Source organism: Bacillus rossius, chromosome 7, assembly GCF_032445375.1.
Source record: "Bacillus rossius redtenbacheri isolate Brsri chromosome 7, Brsri_v3, whole genome shotgun sequence".
Taxonomy (NCBI): Eukaryota; Metazoa; Arthropoda; class Insecta; order Phasmatodea; family Bacillidae; genus Bacillus; species Bacillus rossius.
The window spans coordinates 66,211,015-66,237,514 of record NC_086335.1 but is presented as its reverse complement, the minus strand read 5'-3'; the positions used below and the strand labels follow the sequence as shown (position 1 = coordinate 66,237,514).

The following is a 26,500-nucleotide window of genomic DNA, read 5'->3' as shown; positions in this document are numbered from 1 at the left end:
TCGTTGTAAATAAATACGGCGGTGTTGATAAAAGGATTCTAATGGTCAATTAGGTTAGGTTAGCTACATTATAAATACTTTAAAACATTGTGGACGGTTGATTTGGTTAGGATAGCTACATAAAAGATACGGAAAAAAAGCATGAACTTCGGGTTTGGGCTCTCTCGTCTGTGAAAAGAAGGCTTCCCTTAGTTCGCAGTTGACGGGTTTCGCCAAGGAGGAAGACAGGAAGTTGCCAGACCTCGCATATAAAATGAAAATAAAAATATTAGAGTGTATAGTTCTATCTGAAACAGTTGTCGGTCTGGAAAGGGACAGAAAACGGGCACCGCGCGGTGTAGAAAGTCTGGGAGTTGTGGCGGTGTGGCTGTGGCGGTGGAATACGCGTGGCGGGTGGTTTTTGTGGCCGGTTGAGAAAGCGCCCGGCCGCCGTAGTTGTCGCCCGCCGACACGCGCCATTGATAGCAGTGTCGCCAGCGACGCAGCGCATAACGCGAGATGTATCTCTGTCGAGACCACGGCAGTGGCGGACCCAGCTGTGAACTGCGAGGAGGGTTTCGGATGCCATGGAATACTTCACCGTTAAATGGGAAATCTGAAATTTTTTTTGAAGTGACAACGTCTAATAAATCGATGAACGCCGGCTGCACGCAGGAAAGTGTCCCGTTACGCATTGTCCCGTTACAATGTGTCCCGTTACGCTCATTGTACGCTTGCGCCGCATCTCTCTCTATCTCTCTTCCACTCGATTGAAACAACCATCGATTTGACTATTACGAGGCACATTAAACTTGAAACACTCCCATTCGTTTCCTACTTTACCTATCATCGTCCTATCCTTAACAGAATAACACAGATTGGAAGAAGTTAAATAGCAAACATGTATAAAAGTTATAGTTAAAATAATCTCTTCGTTAAAGTAATAAACATATTTGAATTAATGAGTGCAAATAAAAGTGAATTTATCAATTAAATTGTAGATTTCATTTCACTCCTCCTTTGTATTCATACAAAATAGTGATAATTCAATAAAAATGATTCAATTTTATTCATAAAAGTATGCAATCATTTCATCAATGTTTTGTAATGACGTCACGTTAAGCTATCGTCCGTAAACCGACTTTACAGACAACCAATTTTTTTCCCCTTCAGTTATAGGAGGGGTTATGGGTAAAAGAGGGGGGGGGGGGGGGTTGACTCTCCCACAGGACCACAATACAGCACTCATGCCCCAGAACGACAGTCAGGGACACTGTGGGGCCACGGACTTCCTCTAAAGCCACTTTTTCCCCCCCTCTTAAATATCGCAACTTTTAACAGGCTTAAAACGACTACAGCATGTCCTAATGTTTGGCAATTGACTAAGAAAAACGACAGTAGTCATGTTTTTCAAACTCGTATTGGGACATAAAATCATAAGCAGTGGTGCATACAGGTAAATGCAAGTATTTACCTTTCATAAGCGAAATTTTTTCATCCAATAATTTCATCTATTTTTAAAAAAAAAATCATTGGAGGCATACCATAACCCTTAAGAGCCCCAGAAACAGGTCCATCCAGAATACAAGTATATTCTTATAAATCACTCCCCCCCCCCCCCCTCTTGACTACGCCCACGCACGCGCCGACCATCCCCAGCTCTGCTTGCTATTTCCTCCGCTCTGGATGATGTCGGGAAAGTCACGAAATCGGCCGGAATGCAACCAAACAACACAGCCGCGACATCAGTCCGGGTAGCACTCGGCGCCGGGTTGCGTAATAACGCAGAACGTGCATTCCGAGCCGAGCCGCTGATTCCGATCAGTGCAGTGACGGTCGCTGGCGTCAGTGGGGGACGCACCACAACGCCGAAATACCACAACGCCGGAATTCCAAATTGACAGCAACGCCGACAGCTAGAAAAATGCTGTGTACCACAACGCCTAAATACAGTAACGCCGAAAAATGTAGCCACAGGAGCAAAATGAAAAACAACTGAATGAATTTGTGAGCCTAACCTAACCTAGGCTAGTCTAACCTAGCCTAACCTCACCTTTGTGGCAGTCCTGCAATGACATTTTTCGGCGTTAATGCATTTCGGCGTTGTGGTACACAGAAGTTTTATAGCTGTCGGCGTTGTAGTCAATTTGGCATTCGGCGTTATGGTTTTCGGCGTTATTGTACGTTCGGCGTTGTGGTATTTCGGCGTTGTGGTGCGTCCCCCTGTTTATCTTCCCTGCTTTGTGGGAGTGTCTCTCTCAGACGGCCGGGGCGCCGACTACGACTAGCTCCGAAAATACACCGGCTCATTCACGAGTGGAGCAGGGCTGGCACGCAACCACACGCAACCACACGCACCGCCTCAAGACACCGCCGTCACGCATACCACACGCATACCACGCGCACTGCTGCCAACACTGCCGGTGGCTGGGAGGGGAAGCCTTATTTTCACAGACGAGAGAGCTAAAACCCGAAGTTCATGCTCGCTTTGTTTTCCCCCGTATCTTTAATGTGGCTGTCCTAACCAAATCAACCGTCCACAATTTTTTAAAAGTATTTATAATGTAGCTAACCTAACATAATTGACCATTAGTATTTTTTTTATCAACACATTTACAATGAACAAAAAAAAACCGAAGATGCACGATCGGGCGTTTGGCTCTCTCGTCTGTGAAATGAAGGTTTCCCGGCTGGAAGACACTGGAGGGGGCAGGGGCTCATGACACGGACACTTGTCAGCAGACGGCATGCTGTCACGTGGTTCAAGTTACTTTCTTACCTCGCCATGGGCACAACATCGCGCCCAACATCACTGCGGTCAGTCTGGCTTAAAACTGTTTCCACGCTGCAAACACTGCACTTCAGCCAATGTTTTCGGGCGTCCAAACAATACAACATGGAGCACACCATTAAACGAGAAGAAAAAAAGCCTCAACCGGTTACTACGTAATTTGGTTTAAATATTACGCAAAATGAAAAAAAAAAATGGAATGCAAGCATACGCCAACTTTTCGTTTTCTTTTTTTTTGTTTCGGTTTGCGTTTTCGATTTTTTTTTTTTCGTTTCGGTTTGCGTTTTCGATTTCTATTTTTTAAGTGGTGTTCCGAAATATGTTTAAGATGGAAACGTTATATATATATATATATATATATATATATATATATATATATGTAAGGCTACGATTTTGTTTTTATCACACGCACAGCAAAAAAAAAGACGCCTTTAAATAAAATTATTAAGAATCTGACACGTTTTCACGAGAGAAAAAACCCCTCGTGTTTGTTTTGTATTTCGTCCCTGCGCTCTTGCGCAGTTTATAAACCCGACCTACGGAAGCGAGAATGGGGGGATTTACTAATACTTGTATTGAAGTGAAAAACAGGTACTTTTAACACCAGTTCGGTTACTAACATTATGTAGGCATTCTAGGCCAATTTTCTGTACCTATCAATAAACACATTGCTCGATGAGGAGGCACTAGTGTATAAGAGTATAATGTTTTTTTTTTTTTTTAATCAAAAAATAATGATGTAAGCTGTGAATGGGCCAACTTAAAGGCTGCCAACAGTATTTAAAATTAATTATGAACATTTTGACCTTGCGTCATTAGTTTTACGTTTATATGTCCAGAATGCTACTGGATTAGACAAGTAGTTATCTCTCCTTTTCGACTGCCTACCGACCGAGGCCCCTGTTGGGGAAGCTTTCTTTTCACAGACGAGAGAGCCAAACGCCCGATCGTGCATCTTCGGTAATTTTTTTTTGTAAATAAATATGGCGGTGTTGATAAAAGGAAAGATAATAAACAAGGCAGCGGTATTTATTTGTAATTGTTTTTAGAGGAAAATACCTAATTGAAGAAACGTACTTCGTGGATTTGTATATTTTTCATACCGTATAAAATCTAGGAAGTCTTTGTCTTCCACAAATATTCTCGGGACGCCCCATATTCCGTGAATGTTTATTTTGGACAACTCATGATAACTAATGGTCAATTAGGTTAGGTTAGCTACATTATAAATACTTTAAGACATTGTGGACGGTTGATTTGGTTAGGATAGCTACATTAAAGATACTGTAAAATCATGTAAACGGTTTCCTAGCCCTGGACAGCTACATATTAAAAAGTTATTTGCTAAGCAACCATAAAATGATTTTACAGTATTTTTTAAAGTAGCTATGTTTACCTAATATAACCAACCATCCACAATGTTTTAAAGTATTTATAATGTAGCTAACCTATCGTAATCGACTGCAAAATGTAATGCCACACCGGTTTATACAATGAGATGGAACGGGGAAGAAAAAAAAAAAGCGAGCATGAACTTCGGGGAACTTCGGGTGTGGCTCTCTCGCTTGTGAAATGAAGGCTTCCCGTTGCGAACACAGCTGCGGCCGTGCGGGCCGGCGAACTGCAGAATGCCCCTCGAACAGTCCCCGGAGTCGTGAGTCGAGACCCGCCAATCGCTCTCCAACGCTCGCGGTGCCCGCATGTGGTCACGACCATGTGGGAGTAACTTTAATTGCCGAGACCGAGACCTAGTTTTTTTTAAGCAGTTCTGAGCCCACCCGCTAGATAGTAGCTTTCATTATATATATTACTAACATACCTGTAGCTATATTGTGATAAATAATGCATATATATATATATATTTATATTTCTCTTGTTTATTTTAATGTAGCTATACTTACCTAACTAACCGTCCATAGTGTTTTAAAGTGTTTTAATGTAGCTAACCTAAACGACCACTTTTAATATTTGAATTCATTTTTCCTGCGCAAAAATAAAACAAATCCCGAGGTTGGCCGAAGGTGAATATTCGGGCGTGTTCGGGCAGGGACAGAACTTGGACATATTAGGTTTCTCGTCGCCCAACGGCTGCCAGTATTTGAAAACATACATACGACGTATGCTCTAAGGTGCTTCCCGAGTCTAGCACACACACTTGAATCGGAGATGCTGCACAACTTGTTAAACTGAAAATAATAACAGTATTTCAGCTGTAGCACCGAGCGTCTGGATAATAATGTTTTAATTGAACAAATTTCTACAACTTGTCGAAGTTGTGAAATTGATTTCATTGGAATCATATGGTTTACACATTACTTTCCGACGTGTGTACGACAGTCACGAACCCGCAGTCCAAGCAGTAGCGGATCCAGGGGGGGGGGGGGGAGGCACTAGGGGCAAGTGGCCCCCCCCCCCCCCCCCCCCCCCCCCGAAAAACCAGTTGTCTGCTACATTAATATTGCCGACAAAAATGATTGTTTCCGAAACCAATAAAATATTTTAATATAATTAATGAATTTCTTGTACAATCATAAAATCTGGTGGTTGGATGTTATGTGTAGTTTGAGTAGATTAAATACAAATTTAGTAATTTTAAGACTTTTTTTATCTGGCTATTCTGGAATCCTAGAGTGCCCCCTCCGAGGTGAACCTCTGGATCCGCCACTGAGTCCAAGTGTGTAGGTCAATTTCTGACAGAGTCAATATGGCGAGCAGGGCCCTGGATGGTCAGCTCTGACGCAGACCAACAAACACTGTGCCGCGGACATTCGAAGACGATAAGAATTCACTATCGGCCTGCGCACATCCCACGTCTGAAAGGAACCACAGACGATGACCGGAAGCGGGCAGCTTCTCGGGCTGACGAAACAGTTAACGCTTAGTTTCGTCACAACTGATTGGCAAGGGGCGTAACCAGAAGGGAAGTCCGGAAACCCTCCCTTCCATCCGGGATTTAAAAAACTAACAAGCGAACGCGTAATAAGCACATTACAGCAACTTAGCTACTCTCCCCATTGTAGCTGGACATGCGGCTGAAATTGTATTTCTAAGAAGTCTGTATTTAATGCCGGTTTGCACACGTGTTACTCGTAAGCTTATCTTTGGTACAAACTTGACATTTATATATATATATATATATATATATATATATATATATATATATATATATGACTTATTTTAACGAAATCAACAAACGATTTACTTAATAATGAATAATTAAAAAAAAAATTATATACCTAAACATATATTCAGTTTTCTTTTTCAAGAAATATCAATGTTTAAATCTATGTGTAAACATTGGAGATATAAAAGTATACTATTCCCTAAGATTTCAGTTTAAGATTCAATTAAAAAGATTAAAATGGAAAAACCCCCGACCAAAGGGGTAGTAATGTGGAAGGTTTTTTGAAAAACACGATAATCACTGTAACTCCCATAATATAACAAATATCACCTCCATTCGAACGTATTATAATTCGTAGGAGTAATAGCATAAAAATTTGTAAAAAAAATTTTATACGGCGAACTATAACTGCATGAGGTGGAAAATCAAGGGTCGGAGGATAAAACTCCCTTCGTAGGCACACCGTCGAATCCGTTCAAATTGTTTGTAAAACTTATACTATTTATCTAAAAAATTTGTATGTAACAATTTTTGATAATACAAACCATTACTGCAAGAGGTTGAAAAAATTTGGAGTTGAAATAAGAAAATAAATAAAACATCCCTACCATAAATGTCATCAAATCAATGTTTATTTTTAACTTTTACAATATTGTTTAAAACTTTTGTCTAAAGTAAATTTTATGTAACAAACCATTACTTTAAGGGGTGGAAGTAACAAGGATAGAAGGGCAAAAATGTAGTTACTTTTTAAAAAAAGGATATAGTGCAAGGATGAAAAATAATGTTGAAAGGTCAAAAATAAAATGAAACTTAGAAACATAATATTATATTCGTTAAGCGATTCAATGCTGGATGCATTGAGTTAAAACCATTCAAAATATTTTCGCTGCATAGAATAAGAAAAAATGTTTACTGATCGTTTTTGGAATATTGGAGAACATATATAATGTTAAGTACATTAAGGTTCCAGGAGTTCATATAGAATATTTGCAAATAATTTCCAGAAGAAAAATGTACTTTGAAATCTACTTACGCCTGTAGGCTGTGCCGAAAGGGATTTATTTTGTTTTGCCTCAAAATTTCTCAACGGATACTTCAAGGATTGTTGTGGTTACTTGCGTAGGATTTTACAGCTCGCAAAATAATGTTTAGTAAATATTTGATAAGAAAATTTGTGACTCAACAACAAATACAAGGAATCAATTTACAGAAAAATCCCTTGCGGGGGAGAATTAGGAACCGAAAGACAACATACTGGTTTCAACTCTTTATCGTTTAAAATATTGCCTTTGTTAAGTTAAAGGTCGTATACATCCAATTTTCAAGAGAAATCTTGTGCATCGATAATATTAATACAATTATAGTTATTCCCAAAAAAACAATTCAATACCAAACTAAACTAAACTTCACAGAGTAAATTATTTATATCAGCCAGTCACAATTAACTTTACAGGCATTTAAATAATTTGTGTAAACAATGTTCTAATGAAGCCAAAAATATTGGGAATCAAGCGGCGGCCCTAAATTTTACGGAGCCCTGGGGCATTTATTATTGAGGAGTCTTACCAGGGGCTTGGGAGTGGGGAAGGAATTAGCCCCCACTACCCCCTCCCCGACCCAAAAAAAGAAGAATAAAAATTTGGAAATTAAACTCTTTGAAACAACATTTTTAATCCAAGCTGGAACTTAAATTTTTAATTTCGCGCATTTGTCATAAGACATTTAAATATTCTTTCCTGATAAATTATACTCGGGTTGGTTTTTTTTTAATGCTACCGATCATTAAATGAGGCAATAAAATATTTGAAAAGTTTTTTTTTCAATATGCAATCATGAAAACCCCACTGAAATCGAAAGGTACCGATCAGCACTTTAAATCACACGATAGTCACAATTAAATATTGTTCTTTTGACGTGACGTCTAATGAATCGATTAACGCCGGCTGCACGCACGAAAGTGTCCCGTTACGCACATTGTTCCGTTACGCTGTGTCCCGTTACGCACATTGTTCCGTTACGCTGTGTCCCGTTACGCACATTGTTACGTTACGCTGTGTCCCGTTACGCACATTGTTCCGTTACGCTGTGTCCCGTTACGCACATTGTTCCGTTACGCTGTGTCCCGTTACGCACATTGTCCCGTTACGCTTATTGTACACTTGCGCCGCACCTATCTCTCTTCCACTCGACTGTTTATAAAGTGAAGTGAAAAGTTAATGTGGTTTTCATTGCTTATAACAACAATTTCGGCAATAAAGGTTAATTATTCTTGCATTTTAAAAATCTGATTACTAGTATAATTTCAAGTAAGTATTTATTCTTTTATTATTAAAATAAAAATGATTCAAATTTATTCATGAAGTATGCAATCATTTCATCAATGTTTTGTTATGACGTCACGTTAAACTATCGTCCGTAAACCGACTTTACAGACAACCAATTTTTTTATCGTTGATTGTCCATTGTTTTCCAGGGAGGGACATGAAGATGCGCGAGGTGGCCGCGGGCTCCAGCAGGAAGCGGTGTCAGTGGCACACGCCACGCCGGGACACGGAGGCTGAGGAATGCTCTATTAATGGACCCGCCGCGCCGGCAGGGATGCTGGAAGGAGGGGCTGTTCTCTCGTCTGCCCTCGGCCGCCCGGAAGATCCGCTCATCCGTGTTGTGTGTCTCCCGGTAAACAGCCGCGAGTCCTTTCAGCGCGCGGGTAAGAGACGCCAGACTAGCGATGTTCTCAAGCCACGGTGACGCACCACAACGCCGAATGCCAAATTGACTACAACGCCGACAGCTAGAAAACGGCTGTGTACCACAACGCCGAAATACATTAACCCCGATAAATGCCATTGCAGGACTGCCACAAAGGTTAGGTTAGGTTAGGTTAGGTTAGGTAAAGTTAGCACACAAATTCATTCTGCTGTTTTTCATTTTGCTCCTGTGCCCCCCCCCCCCCCCCCCCTCGGCCCCGCAGCAACATTTTTCGGCGTTACTGTATTTCGGCGTTGTGGTACACAGCAGTTTTCTAGCTGTCGGCGTTGCGGTCAATTTGGCATTCGGCGTTATTGTACGTTCGGCGTTGTGGTAACGACCCTCAAGCCACTATCCGGTGATCGAGGTCACCAAGAGGCTAGAGAACAGACGTTGAGTCGTTTCCGCATAAACGGAGATTACATCACTACTTAGGATTCCAAATCCTTAAACCATTAAAAAAAAAAGTTCACAATCGTTACTACAAAGAAGTGTGTATTGACCAGTCAGGGTGCGTGGTGTCAGGTGGCCGCCATCTTATACTCGTATTTGTGACGTCACTCCCGTCAAGTGCCACCAACAAGTGGCGGAGCCCGGCGGGAAACGACTAGAGTCGCCCCCGAAACAACCAGTGCCACCCAAACCAATGCGGACAGCAATGTCCAAGCCCCCAACCCTCCCCCCAACCCCCCGCATGGTAGACTCTTTTCTACTCGGTCCAACTCTTCTTCCAGATCCATCCTTCGGTTTTCCCGTAAGCCTCCTGCTTGATATTGATGCATGAAATTTTGCATCCCGCATGTCAGAGCCCCAGGGTTTTCCCTGTGTCTATGCATGTTTTACCTGGGCTCAACTTATCTAGTTTTAGCCTAGAATAGTCAGTAAGGGGAGTTAGTCATGGCGCCAATCGCTGCCATGGCTGGCCAATTCCCCCGCCTAGCACATTATGCATGCTACCTCTCCTGCATGGCCAACACCCTGCATGATTAGAGCGTATGGGCTTCGGCTTGAGACGCACTTAGTCTCCCTCCCTAACCCGGAACCCTCCCCAACACACTTAGTTTTTAGTTAGGTTAGGAAAGAAAAAAAAATAACGTGTCGTGATGGCAGACAAAACGGCCCCCACGGTGGGGGGGGGGGGGGGGGGAGTATTTCATTTGTAATTCATTGTAGTGTGCCGTGAACTTCTGACTCATATATTTTTTCAGTTCGTTGAGTAATATTTCATGAGTGTACCTTTCTCGGTCTACTAGAAACCACCGTTTGGCTCATTTCCTTTCTTAAGGCGGTGACTCCCATTTCAGATCATGATTTTATATTTACAGTAATTACAGATATACTTGTACACTTTTTCAATTGTTTAACTTTCACGAAGTGAAAAATATATACAGCACATACTTTTTGCATAATTAGCTGCCAAAGTTACACTTTTAACGTTTTTGGGTTGTACAAATAAGGGGAATTTAATTTATTTCAGAACTGAAACTTTTTAGGTTTAACTGCAATACCACTGGCTACGTCATGGTATGGTTTGCATTTCTATCACAAAACTCATTTTATGTTTCTTGGCTGTCAAAATCGTAACAAATTTGAGAATTTTGAAATGCCAGGTAAAAATTAATTAATATTTTCTGAAAGAAATTCAAACCATTCCTTGAAGTAGCCAGTGGCATTGCAGTTAAACCTAAAAATGTTTCAGTTCTGCAATAAATTAAAATCTCCTTATTTGTACAACCCAAAAAAGTTAAAAAATGTAACTTTGGCAGCTAATTATGCGAAAAGTATGTTCTATATATATATATATATATATATATATATATATATATATATATATATATATATATTCATTTCGTGAAAATTAAACAATTAAAAAAAAATTGGTTGTCTGTAAAGTCGGTTTACGGACGATAGTTTAACGTGACAGTGTCATAACAAAACATTGATGAAATTATTGCATACTTTTATGAATAAAATTGAATCATTTTTATTGAATTATTACTATTTTGTATGGATACAAAGAAGGAGTGAAATGAAATCTACAATTTAATCGATAATTTTACTTTTATTTGCACTCATTAATTCAAATATGTTTATTACTTTAACGAACAGATTATTTTAACTATAACTTTTATACATGTTTGCTATTTAACTTCTTCCAATCTGTGTTATTCTGTTAAGGATAGGACGATGATAGGAAAAGTAGGAAACGAATGGGAGTGTTTCAAGTTTAATGCGCCTCGAAAAAAGTCAAATCGACGGTTGTTCCAATCGAGTGGAAGAGAGATAGATGCGACGCAAGCGTACAATGAGCGTAACGGGACACTTTTTTTTCGTGCGTGCAGCCGGCGTTCATCGATTTATCAGACGTTTTCACGTCAAAAAGTGTACAAGGTTATCTGTAATTACTGTAATAACAAAATCGTGACCTGAAACGGGAGGCACCCCCCTGCTTGTTTGGCCCACGGCGCGGCAGGGTCTACGGGACGGGAGACAGCAGCGGGGAAGCCGCTATCCCAGGGCCGCGGCGAACAATGATCCGCCAGAGACGAGCGATCGTGCGAACCGGCTAATTGCGAGGCTCCTCCCGAACAATGGGCCGCGTAAGGGACCCCGCTCCCACGGAAACATGCCGCGCTTTCTACCCGGCAGGGTCGGACGTACCATCGCCGTACTTGCGGTTACAATACTGCACTACTATCGAGCGAGGCTACAGAGGAAGGGCGCAGGGGGCGACAGCCCCTTCCGAGCCCAAATTTCACTTCTTAATTCTTTGTAGGGAATATCAATGTTAACTTAAATACTTTCGTTAATGTGCTAAACTCTTCTTTCAATCATAATTTGTACTAAAATACTAAATGTCAGTATTTGAGACCATATATTATGTGAATATCCCAAGGGCAATGTCATGATTGTTAACTGCATCCTCCTGTGTGTGAGAGCCCTGCCCGAGAGGTCTTCCTGGAACCGCTGGAGCTATCCATCATTAGTAGAGACGTGAAGAATTCGCGTGTTCATCTCGCAATAGACTGACATCCAAAAAAGGTATACCTTCGTACAGCTTCTGCGATTGGCCCACGTGTTATCTGGGGAACTTCGGGCCGATGGAAAAACCTAAACCAAGAAAATGCCGAATCATGGAAAAATTGGCTAAGACGTCTCACGAATCAGCAGCCAATGAACAGGTGTCATTTCTCAGAGTTTGTTAAGGACTGTGGAGTCTATGCTAGAGGTCAATGAACCCGCGAATTTTTCCGGTCCCTAATCATTAGCTATCCATTATTTCACATGGAAAAAAATCGATGCTAAGTACCTACCTACGGAAAAGTACTTCCAATCGATAAATAGAACTAGTTGTACAATAACTGGGATATCCTTTAACACCTCGCCTCCATCCATTTCATGCTTACAGGAGAAACACTCGAGATTATATCGTCTAGGTTCATTCCTTTTCTTCCGGGCAGGTCAGGCCAAAACGTGACAACCTTACCAACATACACAGAACCTCATCGAGTCGTGAGAATGCGCCGGCTGCGTTTTCAAAACTGCGCGTTCGTAACTTGAACGAGAACTGAACTCGATAGGATATCATTATACACAGTAAGATCAAAAAACTAAAGTACTTGGGCCTGATAGATATCCGATTCTGCTTCAAATTAATACAAATTAAGTTGCTTGTATCACACTTAATTAGGTTAGTGAAATTCTAATAAGGATTTTATTAAACGAAGCAGATTAATTTATGATTACAAGTATTCGGTTTTTTATTACATTAAGATAATGCGTAGTATGAAAAAAAATTCTGATATTTATTTATTTATTTATCGTATTTATTGTTGGCGAAGTTAAGGCGGTACGTACGCCTTTTCTTACACTTAACCACTTTTCTGCAATTACATCAAATAGTGGAATATTAAAAATTAAGCATGATTTTAGCATATGTTGACTAAATAATATTAAGAGAACAAATTAAAATTTTAACTTAATGTTCAAATATGAACTATTAACTGATACGGTTTTGTACACGTATATTGACAATTTCCCCGAGTTTCCGAGGTTTTGAACCCAGCCCCCCCCCCCCCCCCCCCCCTTCCGAGTCTGCCCTGCCCGCGGGGACGCACGCGTCTGCGAGCTGCCTCGCCTTTCACTGCGAGATCTAGGGCTGCCGGAGAGTGTAGGGGGGGGGGGGGGGGTGTCCCCGCCGCGGGCCATCGAGCATGGAGAGCAAGGAGACCGGCAGGGCGCCCCACTGCAGCCAACTGCGGCGCGACAGGAAGCTCGGATCATTTCCCCGCGACTCTCGTGCCATCAAACATCCCCAGACCGCGTCGTCTGTCCTGTTCTCCACGCACGGAGAGGGTTTGACAAGCACGTGCCGGGAAACACAGAGCGACGAGGCTGGATGACCAGTTTTGGAAGTAGCGCCCGTTCCCCCTGCCATGATCCGATTAGCAACGGCGTCTCTCTCTTTCTAGTGGTCGGGCTCCCTCAGTGTGTGGCTTCTTAATTCCCCCCCCCCCCCTTTCCGCGCCAAGGATCTACACACATCTATACAGCTATGCATTCAGTTGACATTGGCTTCATTACAGAGGGAAGCCTTCATTTCACAGACGAGAGAGCCACACCCGAAGTTCATGCTCGCTTTTTCCCGTTCTCTCTCATTGTATAAACCGGTGTGGCATTAAATTTTGCTGTCGATTAGGATAGGTTAGCTACATTAAAAATACTGTAAAATCATTTTATGGTTGCTTAGCAAATAACTTTTTAATATGTAGCTATCCAGGGCTAGGAAACCGTTTACATGATTTCACAGTATCTTTAATGTAGCTATCCTAACCAAACCAACCGTCCACAATGTTTAAAGTATTTATAATGTAGCTAACCTAACATAATTGACCATTAGTTATGAGTTACAATGAACAAAAAAAACCGCGAAGATGCACGATCGGAGGTTTAGCTCTCTCGTCTGTGAAAAGATGGCTTCCCCATTACAGACAATTCAATTTTCTAAGTCTTTATTGTACATATTTGCACTCTTTACAGATTTTATACATTTTATCTCAGCACACCAGCACTCTGTGCTCTTTTGCCCGTAATTTGTTTTGGTTCATGGTATACACACATATTTACACTTGAGTTTTAGACAAAGATGGGGAATTCGGGGAAGCACAGCCGCGGTGTCGGGCAAGACGCCACCCCCCGCGCGTGCTAGGGTGCCTTTCGGGAAACCGTTGAGACCGGAAACAAGGATGTCGCGGCCGGATGTAGGGCGCAGTTAACAAAAGGCTCGGAGTCACACGCCGAGTGTTTAATTATATCGTCATTACTTTTATTGTAGGGCTATACTGATATTACAAACATTTGCGGGACTTTTTACACACACATATCACACTTATCTTGATGTAAGCTTTTGGACACGCCATTGCTAAGCACATGTATGTCTGTAGAAGAAAACTACAAAAAACCCAAAAGACAAAAACACAAATTAAGCAAATAATATTATGTGGTGTTTATATCCTGTTAACAACAATTTTTTGCTTAATTTGTGTTTTTGTCTTTTGATTTTTTTGTAGTTTTCCTCTACAGACATACATGTGCTTAGCAATGGCGTTTGTCCAAAAGCTTACATCAAGTCATGCACTCCCATTGCACAAATCTTTCAAAGATAACACTTATCTTGTTGAAAATATTTGTAAAATAATAACAAATGCAAGGGAGGTGCCGCGTTTAAAACTTACAGAAACAGTCCTAAAATAATAGTAATGAGAAAATGTAAACAGACTTCCAACATTCAACTGAATGGAAGATAAGTGGATGAACTAGACCAGGGGTCGGCAACCTGCGGCTCGCGAGCCACATGCGGCTCTTTGGATGTGAAGCTGCGGCTCTTTAGTTCCGTTCCAGAAATACTGCATCACCAGGTCATTTATACAGAAAATACTTTTTTATTACAAACCAGTAGTAAGCCTGGTTTTTTTTCCACGCTTGTTATATTTTACTAAACAATATGTAATCAAGCAGTTAAATTATCAATTTGTCATCCGCCCGAGGTTTTCGTTTTACTAGTACTTACGGGCTGTGCTGTTAGTAAGTGTTTAATTGTTTTAATTTTTTACTAATATAATAAGTAATTATCTAATAAGACCATATATATTATCTTATTTGTTGTGAAAAAACACTACTTATATATGAATAAATTTTTCTTAAGGATAAATAGATTAATTTTTTTTTATCAAAAAACTTTATTATGCAAGTACTATTTACTGTTGGCAAGAAATTTTTTTGTGGCTCTTTAAAAACTTTTAAATTTTGTAAATTGTAATTTTTGGCTCTTCCGACTCAAAAGGTTGCCGACCCCTGAACTAGACCAATGATGGCCTACCACAGGCCCGCGGAACGCAACATCGTTCGCACGGTCCACTTTAAGACAACCTTTGAACAAAGAAATATCATGTACACTGTCGTTTACTAGCTTCTATTGTTTGCATGTGCAGAACAAGTTGTCAGCAGAACCAGTTATGAAGCCATTATCATCACAGAAATACTGAAACATTATGTACTGTTTGTTAATTATCATTAGTTGTGGTTAAATTATTAGTATTTAAATTCTGTAAATTCTATTCGTTTCTTCATCACATGCCACATATTTCCATTAACTAGTTACTCAACAGGATTATGTGATGTTTAAAAAAAATGTACGACATTTAATATTTAGTGTGTCTGGCACAGAATATGTGTTATTTTAATATATATAATTTAATTCTTAGTTTGTTACATGTCTTGAAGGCCATGTGGTCAAAGGTGTAGGTTTCCCATACCAGAGATCCGACAGATCATGGTTTGAATCACCTCGCTTCCGATGTGTGTACTCACACACACACACACACACACAGAGTTATGGCCAAATTAGCTCTTTTCAAGGGCCAGATATCAATTTTTATATAATATATAATAAATAATCGGAAGGCCAGACATTAATCAATGTTAAAACCAACACGAGGACCACAAACACAAATACATATACATGGTCCTCGCTTACTGCCCCGGAGGGCAATATGATGAATCGGCGGCGGCAGCGGTCAGTGAAGGGTTGGGCGTCCGGCCTGGCAGGGCGACACCCTTCCTGGCTGTCGTCACCGCAGAGGCCGGGGGAGCGGGGGGACCGCTGGACCGGAGAGCGCGGACAACGCGGTCACGCGGGCCGGCCGCGGCGGAAATTACCCAACAACCCCTCTCGGCGTGACCTTGGGAGGGAAGCCTTCTTTTCACAGACGAGAGAGCCAAGCGCCCGATCGTGCATCTTCGGTTTTTTTTTTGTTCGGTTAGGTTAGCTACATTATAAACACTTTAAAACATTGTGGACGGTTGATTTGGTTAGGATAGCTACGTTAAAGATACTGTGAAATCATGTAAATGGTTTTCCCCAAGTAAATACACCTGTTGTGGTACGGAAAAAAAAGCGAGCATGAACTTCGGGTGTGGCTCTCTCGTCTGTGAAATGAAGGCTTCCCGACCTTGGGAGGGCGCCTTCCAACTGCTTCTCCTCGCAATCACTTACACACTTTTGTCAATTAGTAACTTTTTTTTTTAAAGTGAAAACTTCTATGGGAAGGTTTGGATAGGGAGTAAATTCATGTTAAGTCGTCATTGACATGGTCACGTGACGTGTTAACGATAACACTATATCTTATAACGGTTCGTTATATAAAAAATAAAAGGATGTAAAGCGCCAATTGTAGTTTTTGTTTTATTTTTCAAAATAGAATGCTGCACAGACGAATCCAATCACTTTCAATTTTTTTTTTTTTTCACTCATTCATCTCGTACATCCGCCTGTCGAGAATTGCTCGGGCGGTGAGAATTAACGAAAAATAACGTAGGTTAAGTCCTTCAGTAACATTTTAATGTAAGTACACGAAATCAGTGCGGCCTCAAACATGGCCACACCCAGCGAAAACGAATTTCGCCATGAGCCAGACAGCCGCAATTTCTAGTTAAAAGTGTCCAAAAAGTTCCAAAACAACAAATGATTAATTTACTCTCTTCGGCATGGCTCTAGCTACCGACGTTAAATTTATCCTCCTCAAAATTCCTACATATTTGGCGAGAAACCACCGAAAAAGAGCCTGGTGCAGCGATCCACAGACGACTGGTGAAGTCATGCCACCTTCATCATCATGCAGGAAGGAGAAGTCACATGACCTCACTGACACACACAATTCAAATCACAAGCCAATAACAGTACACAACATAAGCACTGAAAACCATTTTCCATACATATAGACAGGGACTTCCCATTCTCCGTCCTTTCTTAATTTTATCAAAAACGTCTGACCTTGGTTTCCCACGCTCCGAAGAGATGACTATAGTTTGAATAACGAAAAAAACGGAGTCTTTGTAGCAATATAGCCTAAAAATTAAAAAATCATTTTTTTAATACCTACAATTACTATGCAATGCGTATTTTATAGTAATTTAGGAGTTATTTTACTAACGTGATAAAACAAATTTGTTGTGTGATATTTTTTTCGTAAAAATTTCGAAAACGTTTTCACTTCTGTCGGCAGACCTCATGACTGCTTTGAAATTTTTTTTTCCCTCGCGTACAGGTTGGAAACCATGTTGGCTTTCGAGGTGGAGCGCCAAATTGTACCGACGTTTCGCGCTGTACTACAGCAGGCATCTTCAAAGTTCAGAAATCAACAGTAGATCCTCTTCTCCCCCTACCTACCCCTTGAAGTGCCTAACGCACTGCGAAGCGAAGCATCAGTATTATCTACCACTTCAATCTACTTCAATGTTTAATTTTATTTATTACAGTGATGCTAAATAATATTTGAAAACTTAAGAAAAAAATCCAACTTTACCCATGATTGTCAGTTAAGTGGAAATAGCTACAGAATATAAAGCTATAAAATGATAAAACTTCAGTTTTTCAAACAAAAACCATTTTATAAAATGGTATAGTCAAAGCACAAAGTTTTGTTCAGTTTACAGAAAAACAACAGGTAAATTCCACTTGAGACACTACACTGCCTAGTTGAGGCATTATTTTGTACATTTCGCGCTCATACTACCTTATCCTTTAAATCAAGAAAAAAAACTTGCTAATCTAATTGACGACAAGATTATTAGAGCTAGTAACACACAATGATACAGGCCCAGAATTTTGAAGCATTAATCAGCCACAACAATACTAGTACTCCTAGTAGCAAGCACTGGCATTCAAAAGGTGCTGCTATAAATCATCAATATTGAAAAAAAATCACAAAACTGAACGTGTGTTATTTTAATATATCTTATTTAATTCTTAGTCTGTTATATGTAGGCCATGTGATCAAAGGTGTAATTTTCCATACCAGGTGTCTGACAGATCATGGTTTGAATCACCTAGCTTCCAATGTATTTTGTATAAAAAAATTTTATATGTACATAAGGGTCATAAAAACAGTGGTAGGTAACGAAACATTTGATTATACTTATTGAGCTAGAGAAATACTGATACAATCAAGGAACAAATAACAGAAACAATTATGGTAACATCTAGCAGAAGAAAACAATTTGGCCTGACATTATGTCATCCAATATGGCAGCTAACATAATCCAATAAGGCGGCAGGAGTGAAAGTCATCCAAGATGGCGGCCAGGGCCAAGGTCATCCAAGATGGCCGCCGAGACGTCACAACCCAAGATGGCAGATCCCGGCTCTTAGCTCCTCACCTGGCCCCCAGTTTCTGGAGGAACTATACTACTCTCAAGGTCTCAACATTGGGATTATTAGAAGTGATGAGGTGTATGATAACATGAGAATGAGGTGCTGATAGAATGCACTGGTGGGAAAATGAAGTGTCCTGAGAATATCTAAATGATCAAGGCACCATTCGCTAAATTTCCCACTTGCGAAAAATCTGAGTTTGGCCCCTTTGAGAATCGGAATGAGAGTGATTTGACTACTTGACCACAGTGGTTCCTCAAAATTCACTATCTAGTTTGTGGCCAGTTTCTCAACCTCTGCTTTCTTTCAGGTATAGACACGTCTGTGGGAATGTTTGTTTGAGTGTTTGACTTTTCAGTTTGCCTTGCTGCAGCCATCTGCAGAAGAGTTCAAGTGCAGAAATATAAATACACGCAAACATGGCTCGAACAAGGCTTGCCGAAACATCTGGCACTCCAACTTTCTCGCAGCCGTGACCTCCACCCAGAAGACAAGCAGTAGAGGTTAAATATTACTGTACACTAGCAGTGGAAGTGAAACACAATTGAACTGCCAAATGTTCCAACATGAATTTTGTACTACAAATATTTATTTTTGATTTCAGAGGGTAAAATTATTGTGAAATGTATTGGTGGTCATATTTTTTATTCATCTTTACAAAAATTTAATTCAAAGCAATTTAATCCAAAATATATAAACTTAGCCATGCAAGTGCAGTTTATTAATAAAAAAACCTGCTTTCGAATTAAAATTATTATATCACCAATATAGGTCAAAATAGAATATAAAAAATATTAAAAACACATGATTTTGTAAAAAAAAAAAAAACAATTTTTAATAACTGTAGTTTTTAAAAATAACTGCACTTCAGAAATTGAATCAATAGTACAGTCAAAAACTTATTAATTTAACCAATGTAATATTTCTCATTTACACAAACCAATTTTTGTTACTGTAGAAATTCTTGCATGTTAATGACTAATGTTTATCATAATAGCCTCATTTTTAAACTTTTGTAGCCTCTCAAAATCTTTTCAAAAACTTTGATATACCACAATTTACCAAAATATAAGATTTGTCAACCATACAATACGAGATAATACAAAAAAATTAAGAATAATTAATTTACGAGCAACTGATTCTTGTAGTACACCAGTAACCTAATTCTAAGAAAAATTTTGTACTAAGTGTATAAGCTAATTATAACATTATACGAGAGTACCATGTGCGAACACTTAGAAGTTTTCTGGTGGTCATATCACCCCTCAAAGCCAAAAAATTAATTCAAACTTATTACCCAAAAATATTTCAATTTTGAAGTCATTTGATATAATTAACCAGTTTAATATGATCTCAGGTACACCATTTTACCCCATTACACATTCATTTATAGATAAATCACTTCCACCTACACATTTAACACTGTTTCATCAGCAAATTTGGTTGCTTTAGTATTAAAAAATAAACAGTAGGTACATATACACCCACAAATATTTGTGTGCACTTTTAGAATTTCCACAAATTTATTTGTAAATTGATTGTTTTTATGATCTAAGCAAGGTACAAATGTCAAATTTTGGACCAATTTCTCCATCTATCTGCATGTTACTTGAAATCTACATTAGCATGAATACTTCAATAGCTAACCCTAGAAGTAATAGAACTTTGACCACTAAAACTCTACTATAGTCAAAGCATACTTATGTTTTAATCAAGTTTTTTCAACACATCAACTCACTGTTTAATGTAAATTGACATAAGAATATAAATAAGAATCCAATCGCAATGAATATAAAATAAATAAATGTTTTCAAAATATTGAATCACTTTGTCAAAATATCGCTTGTCAATACTTAGTAAATATTATTAGTGATTAATAGTTTATACAATTATGCAAACATACTTCTTTGAGGATCTCAAGTAATTTAAAAGAAAATAAAAAAAAATGATACTACCCACTGTCAATGGAATTTATTCAAATGACACTAATAAAAAGTGCTGTCACATAATTACATTGTGATTTTACAAGCTGAAAAATGTATCTGTCACAGCTTGTTGATTTTCATTTAATAAAAATATTCTTAACTGACCTTGCATTATTGTAGCATTTTATAATAAATACGTACTCTTTGTTTTTGTATATTAAAATACTTGCAACAAGATACAAGGTTTCACTGGCCCTGGCCTTGCCTTATAGTTTCACCTTATCAATCTTAATTTATATTGTGCACATTTTGTTTATTGTTATTTTTATTATAGTTTCATGTAATCACTGTTGTGATTTTATTCTAAGTGAAAGCATAATGTAATATTGTATTTTCTGTTCTTTATTATACTTTTTATACCTATATCAAATATACCTACCCCAGAAATGGGTCTAACAACATGTAAAATAAAATTTAAAAAAAAATAGTAGTGTATCTCATCTAACCAGTAGCCTACAGTTAGGTACATGTGGGTGAAAACTGCTGTTCAAACAACTGCAAACTTTTTGTATTCATGTAAATTAAGGGAAATTGTTCCTTGTTGCATATCCAGTTGTATTTTAACATAATATATTAAAATAAAAAAAGGGAATTGAATAAGTTTGTGATGCAAAGCTCAATAATTACCAAAATATTTTTTTTAATTTGAAAATATTTATAAAGCTTTGAAAAACAATGTTAACTGTGAGCAAATTTTGTTTTGAGTAACATATCAAATTGTAATTTAATATAAAAAAGTTAAAACAAAGTAAGCAGATAAATGAGTTTTGTCAGGTGAAACTGTACCATAAACAAAAAAGATTTGATTTTGAAAATATGAATCATAAAACATTGATATAAACTGGCTACACAATAAGGATCAATTAGAAAATTAAGTGATTAATTGTTGTTCGACATGTTTTTTTTTGCTTTATGATTCATCTAATCCTGGAAGCATTTCCTTGGTACGTGATTAGTATGACAGCACAGCGACACATGATGTTTATTTACACACAATAAAACCAAATGAAGTTGTTTATTAATGCGGTTGGCAGAATAACATTGTCAGAAGGTCACATAAGCCACTGGTACTACTTTTCTGAACCTGACGTGTTACTACCCCCAATTATTTTGATGAAATAATTTTTCTACAGCCACAAAATTTGCAAGGATTTTAGAACTTCTTTCGATTAAACATAATCCAGACTCGGATTTTTAACATTTTTTTTCGGAAATACCGCTCAACTACATATGAAGAAATTTAAAAATTCGATATCTCCTAAAGTATTTGGAATTTATTACCTCCGCCACTTTTAATGAAAAGAGGAAGTTGAAGAGCATATAATAAAGGTATTTTCGGATTTTTAACATTTTTTTTTCGGAAATACCGCCCAAGTAAATATTTACCACTGAAAGTTACCAAAGTTCGCCGCTCGCATTCGAGCAACTTCAGTAGCACATATTATAGGATTAGAACGGGCATGAAAGATGTCCATATTATCTTTCATAGACATAAGATGGAGAAATTGAAGAATTGTCTAACTATATTTGAAAAACTTTAAAAAAGTGTGGACAGTTGATTTGAATCCATACATTAAAAATGTTGTGAATTAGTGTGTGTGCAAGGTTAGTTGTCAGGATAGCTACATATTAAATTAGTGGTTCCGTTCCTAAGCAACCATTAAAATATTTTCAGATTTTTTTTATTGTAGCTATACTCAACTAACCAACCACCAACAATGTTTTAAAGTATTTTTAATATAGCTAACCTAAACCAATTGACCATTCTCAATATCTGACTAAAGTTCTCCAAAACATATCCAAACAGACCCACACAGGAAAGCAAAAAAGTGTGGTGTTTGAGTCGATGGGCAGGTATTGTAATATAACCCATAAACGTTGATTTATCAGAAACCAATAGGAATTTAGAAATGCTGTTTTCAGAGTAAATAGAGGGGTAAATATTTACTTGGGCGGTATTTCCGAAAAAAAAATGTTAACTTTAGGAGATATCGAATTTTTAAATTTCTTCATATGTAGTTGAGCAGTATTTGCGAAAAAAAATTTTAAAAATCCGAAAATACCTTTATTATATGCTCTTCAAATTCCTCTTTTCATTAAAAGCGGCGGAGATTAGAAATACCAAATACTTTAGGAGATATCGAATTTTTAAATTTCAGCACAAAACCAGCGCATTCCTGTGGCGTGCGTGTACCATTTGTTTCTTGTTTACGTACGAGTATCTATTTTTTTATTGGATAATGATGTCACGTGATTGTTCGTGATAGGCCAGAATTCAAATGAACTAATACGTGATTATTTAGTTCAATTATTGTTTAAAACGGTGTTTAATTACCGCCTCCAACTTAGGTGAGTTTTTAACGTTTCTAATTTTAAAGTCTTATTTGTTATTTTGATATTGTTGCGCAAGTAATAAGTAACAAAAAAATTTACGTGAGTTGTTACTGTACATCCTTTGTTACGGGTGTGTTAGGTAAGGTCAGTTACATTATAAATAATTTAAAACTAAAGAATAATTAAAATTAATTCACATTATTTTTAATATCACCTTAGTTTGAAAGTATTTATAATGTAACTGACCTGGCCTAATCGACCATTTTAGTTTACTGTTCACCCTCTGTCCGGGTTTGTTTGGTCAGGTCAGTTACATTATAAATATTTTTGAAACTAAACAGCCATTAAAATTAATTCACAAAATAATTTTTAATGTCGGCTTAGTTTGAAAGTATTAATAATGTAACTGACCTGACCTAATCAACGATTTTATTAATTACGCATTCACGATTCACGTATTCACGAACACACGGCAAAATAACAAAAATGGCGCCGCTCGAATGGTTCCACAGGTCTTGTATTGCAAAATTAAAAAATTCGTTATCTCCTAAAGTATTAAGAATTTCTTATCTCCGCCGCTTTTAATGAAAAGAGGAAGTTGAAGAGCATATGATAAAGGTATTTTCGGATTTTTAACATTTATTTTCGCAAATACCGCTCAACTACATATGATGAAATTTAAAAATTAGATATCTCCTAAAGTATTTGGAATTTCTTACCTCCGCCACTTTTAATGAAAAGAGGAAGTTGAAGAGCATAAAATAAAGGTATTTTCGGATTTTTAACATTTTTTTTCGGAAATACCGCCCAAGTAAATATTTACCAAAATATCTTCAATAAACAAAGTTAATGGAATCAAAAGTATTTTCAGCACAAAACAAAACCTTTCTTCAAGTGTTCAATGTTTGTAAAGGTTGGACCAATTACAGCTAGCTTGAGGTCTGAACTGTTACAAGTCGAGCAACATTAGTAGCTTAGATAAAAAAAAGTTTTTAAAAATGAGCCACTAATCTAGATAAACACCCTTTTTCCCAGATCAGGTCAACTGTGTTTCAAATAATGTAATTGCTAATCTAAAGAAAAATATAAATCCAAAAAATGGTATTTTTGAGTACTTTACTAGTATACTTGTAACCGAACACAAAGTTAAGTATTTTAAATGTTAATATAACATAACCACCAGTTCACACACCAATTTCCAGTATTTTTAATGTAGCTAACCTAACCAATACAATTTTTTTAAGGTATTATGAATGTAGCTGACATAACTTAACCAAATGTTAAAAACTGCAAACTACTTGTCTTTTTTTTTTTTTTTTTTTTTTTTAAATATCATGAAGTAATCAATTAAGAGAAACTCAAAAACACCATTTTCAGAGTTTAATTTTAAATTTTCTGAAGAGCATCGACCAACTCTAGAAATATTCCGTTTTCATTTTATTACGGCGGTTTATTGTAAACATTGGAAGCTACATAAAAAAAGTAGCTAAAATATACAAACAATGGTGTTTCTGAGTGGTACCTACTTAGATTTGTTGATAATCCACAGAGACACATTTTTTTTTTTTAAGTACAATTTTGCCTGTAAGTGCACAAATGGAGCAAGTGCAGAAAATACACCAGTCTACTTGCAGATATGCGATGGTAAAGGCTATGCTACAATTTCAATAGCGTTTACGTATAGCAAATGACAATAGCTTAAATTAATTATGGTTTATAATTGCAATTAAAAAGAAGTTATGATACCAATAAGAAAAAGCCACAAAAGAAGTGTCTGTATTTCACTAGCTTCGTGTTGGTATTTTATTCAGATTCATTATTTTATTATCATAAAATGATCCACGCACTATTTAAAATATTTCCGTTGAAACTGTGGTTCTAATTAGTAGCGACTCCTTCATAAAAAAAACTCCAGCCGGAATAAAAAAACTCATGTGGGGATCCAAAGAAATTCAAAAAGAATAATTAAGTTTTGTTTTAAACCGTCAAAACTCGTAAATAACCGTTAAATTAGAACGCTGGAAAAATTTAAAAAACTTTATACACGTAAACTTACCTTGGAGTCAATTTCTTGTTCATGGAAGAGGTGGTTCTTTCCTTTGAAGTCTGTGCGTTGTCTAATCAAATCACGATCCAAGCTGCGATAACTAGATGTTGTCAGACTAAAATACCTATTTTTTCTTAACTGTTGAACATCTGAATATAATGCATTTGACCCACCAATAGTCTTGTTCAAAACTTTGCCGCAACTTAGTGATGATTTGTCTGTTAGTTCAACAACCATAGATTTAGCAAAAGAACTTTTGAAATATTGAGAAGAAAAAATGTCATTTGAACAGTCCTTTAAAACACTGGACACTTGCGCGTCACACATTATGGTATGTTGACATGTACATTACACGCTCCTTTTCTTTACCAAAACTTTTTTTTAATTATATGATCAACGCACAACCCCTCACGCCGTAAGTCGGAGTGCATACATGAAAACCCGCACATTCGAAACAACTTGCGGCAATCTTTCAAACAAAGTGCGCTACCGCCAAGCACGCGCGAGGCAGAACAAAATATTTGTGCTCACTTTTTATACGCAACACGTTGCCAACAATACAAAACCAAAATTTGTTTCTCTTTGACAATATAACTATATTAAGGTATAATGACATTATTAAATTTCAGCCGTGATATTACCAATGAAATAACACGACCCGACATTAATTTAAAATATATATATGCTTACTGTATTAAAGATACAGTTGACAAAAATGTAACTAAATCTTATATTAAAATTAAATTCACGATAATTTTAAAAATTGATTACTAAAATAACACTATATTCAATGTCATTTTTGTATATATTCTAATTTGGATGGGTTCATAATTAATTAACATAAGCGAATGCAAGGCAAGCTATACAAAAGATTGTGCGAAATCAGTTCACAATTACATCCTTTTGGATTAAATTTAGCCAATGAAATTTCTGAACTATCCGCCAACTATTGACAATGTTCAATAATACACATTTTAACTATCAGGTAATTATTCAGTGAGAGCTCACCATCAGTTTATAAATAAAGATATTCAATTTATAAACTAATTTAAAGGTAGATATGACGCCATCCGTCGGTGCTCATCTATCGAACAGGCCGTTATGCCACTTCGATGTTCGCCCCTGTAACATGTGCCAACCGCGCAGCTATCGAGTGTTAATGTGTTCATCCACCATTGCCATGTTTGTATTCGTCCACCGGATATAGATCTCAAAAATTGTAATATAATTCTTTAATTGTTAATTAATGCAACATCATCATTAGTCTTTCATATTTAAAAGATTATTGTTTACGAGCGACTACACCACAAATCTCAGCCCAAAGTCATTCCCGTGCTTCGCGTACTTCATAGGGGAAACGTGGCCCTCAGAGCTGCCGAGGCCGCGTCACTCGCCACTCACTAGGCACAGGGGTCGGATGTGTCGCACACCATGGGGTCTTTAACATCTTGCCATTAACAACTTCAACATCCATAGTTTTATGGGCCGCATACACGCACCCATTCTTAGGTAGGAGGTATTACATGTAATCTTTAAAACATCGCCCGCACTGGGCCATCTATGGACTAAATGTATCAACCTTCTAACGAATTTATTAATCACAGAAATTTGCGGTAGGTCACGTTCGTCCACGTGATAAACATGCTTGGACTGCAACATCCATAGCAAGCAAGCCCCGAGAGTTAAAATGTCAGAAAGAGACTGACAGTAACACGATCCTACAATTGAAATTCCCAAAGATTTTTTAAAAGTACCTTTCAGTACAGCATAAATATTA

General features: G+C 37.8%; 1 protein-coding gene across 1 annotated transcript in view; it reads right to left on the bottom strand.

Moving 5' to 3' along the window:
* Nucleotides 1–25,259, bottom strand: part of LOC134534252 (uncharacterized) — a 100,230-nt gene extending 74,971 nt beyond the window's left edge. Inside the window, exon 1 of the mRNA XM_063372543.1 lies at nt 24,733–25,259. Within this exon, the coding sequence (XP_063228613.1) occupies nt 24,733–25,050 (318 nt within the window). The 5' untranslated portion in view covers nt 25,051–25,259. The remainder of the gene's footprint in view (nt 1–24,732) is intronic.
* Between the last annotated feature and the right edge of the window lie 1,241 nt (nt 25,260–26,500).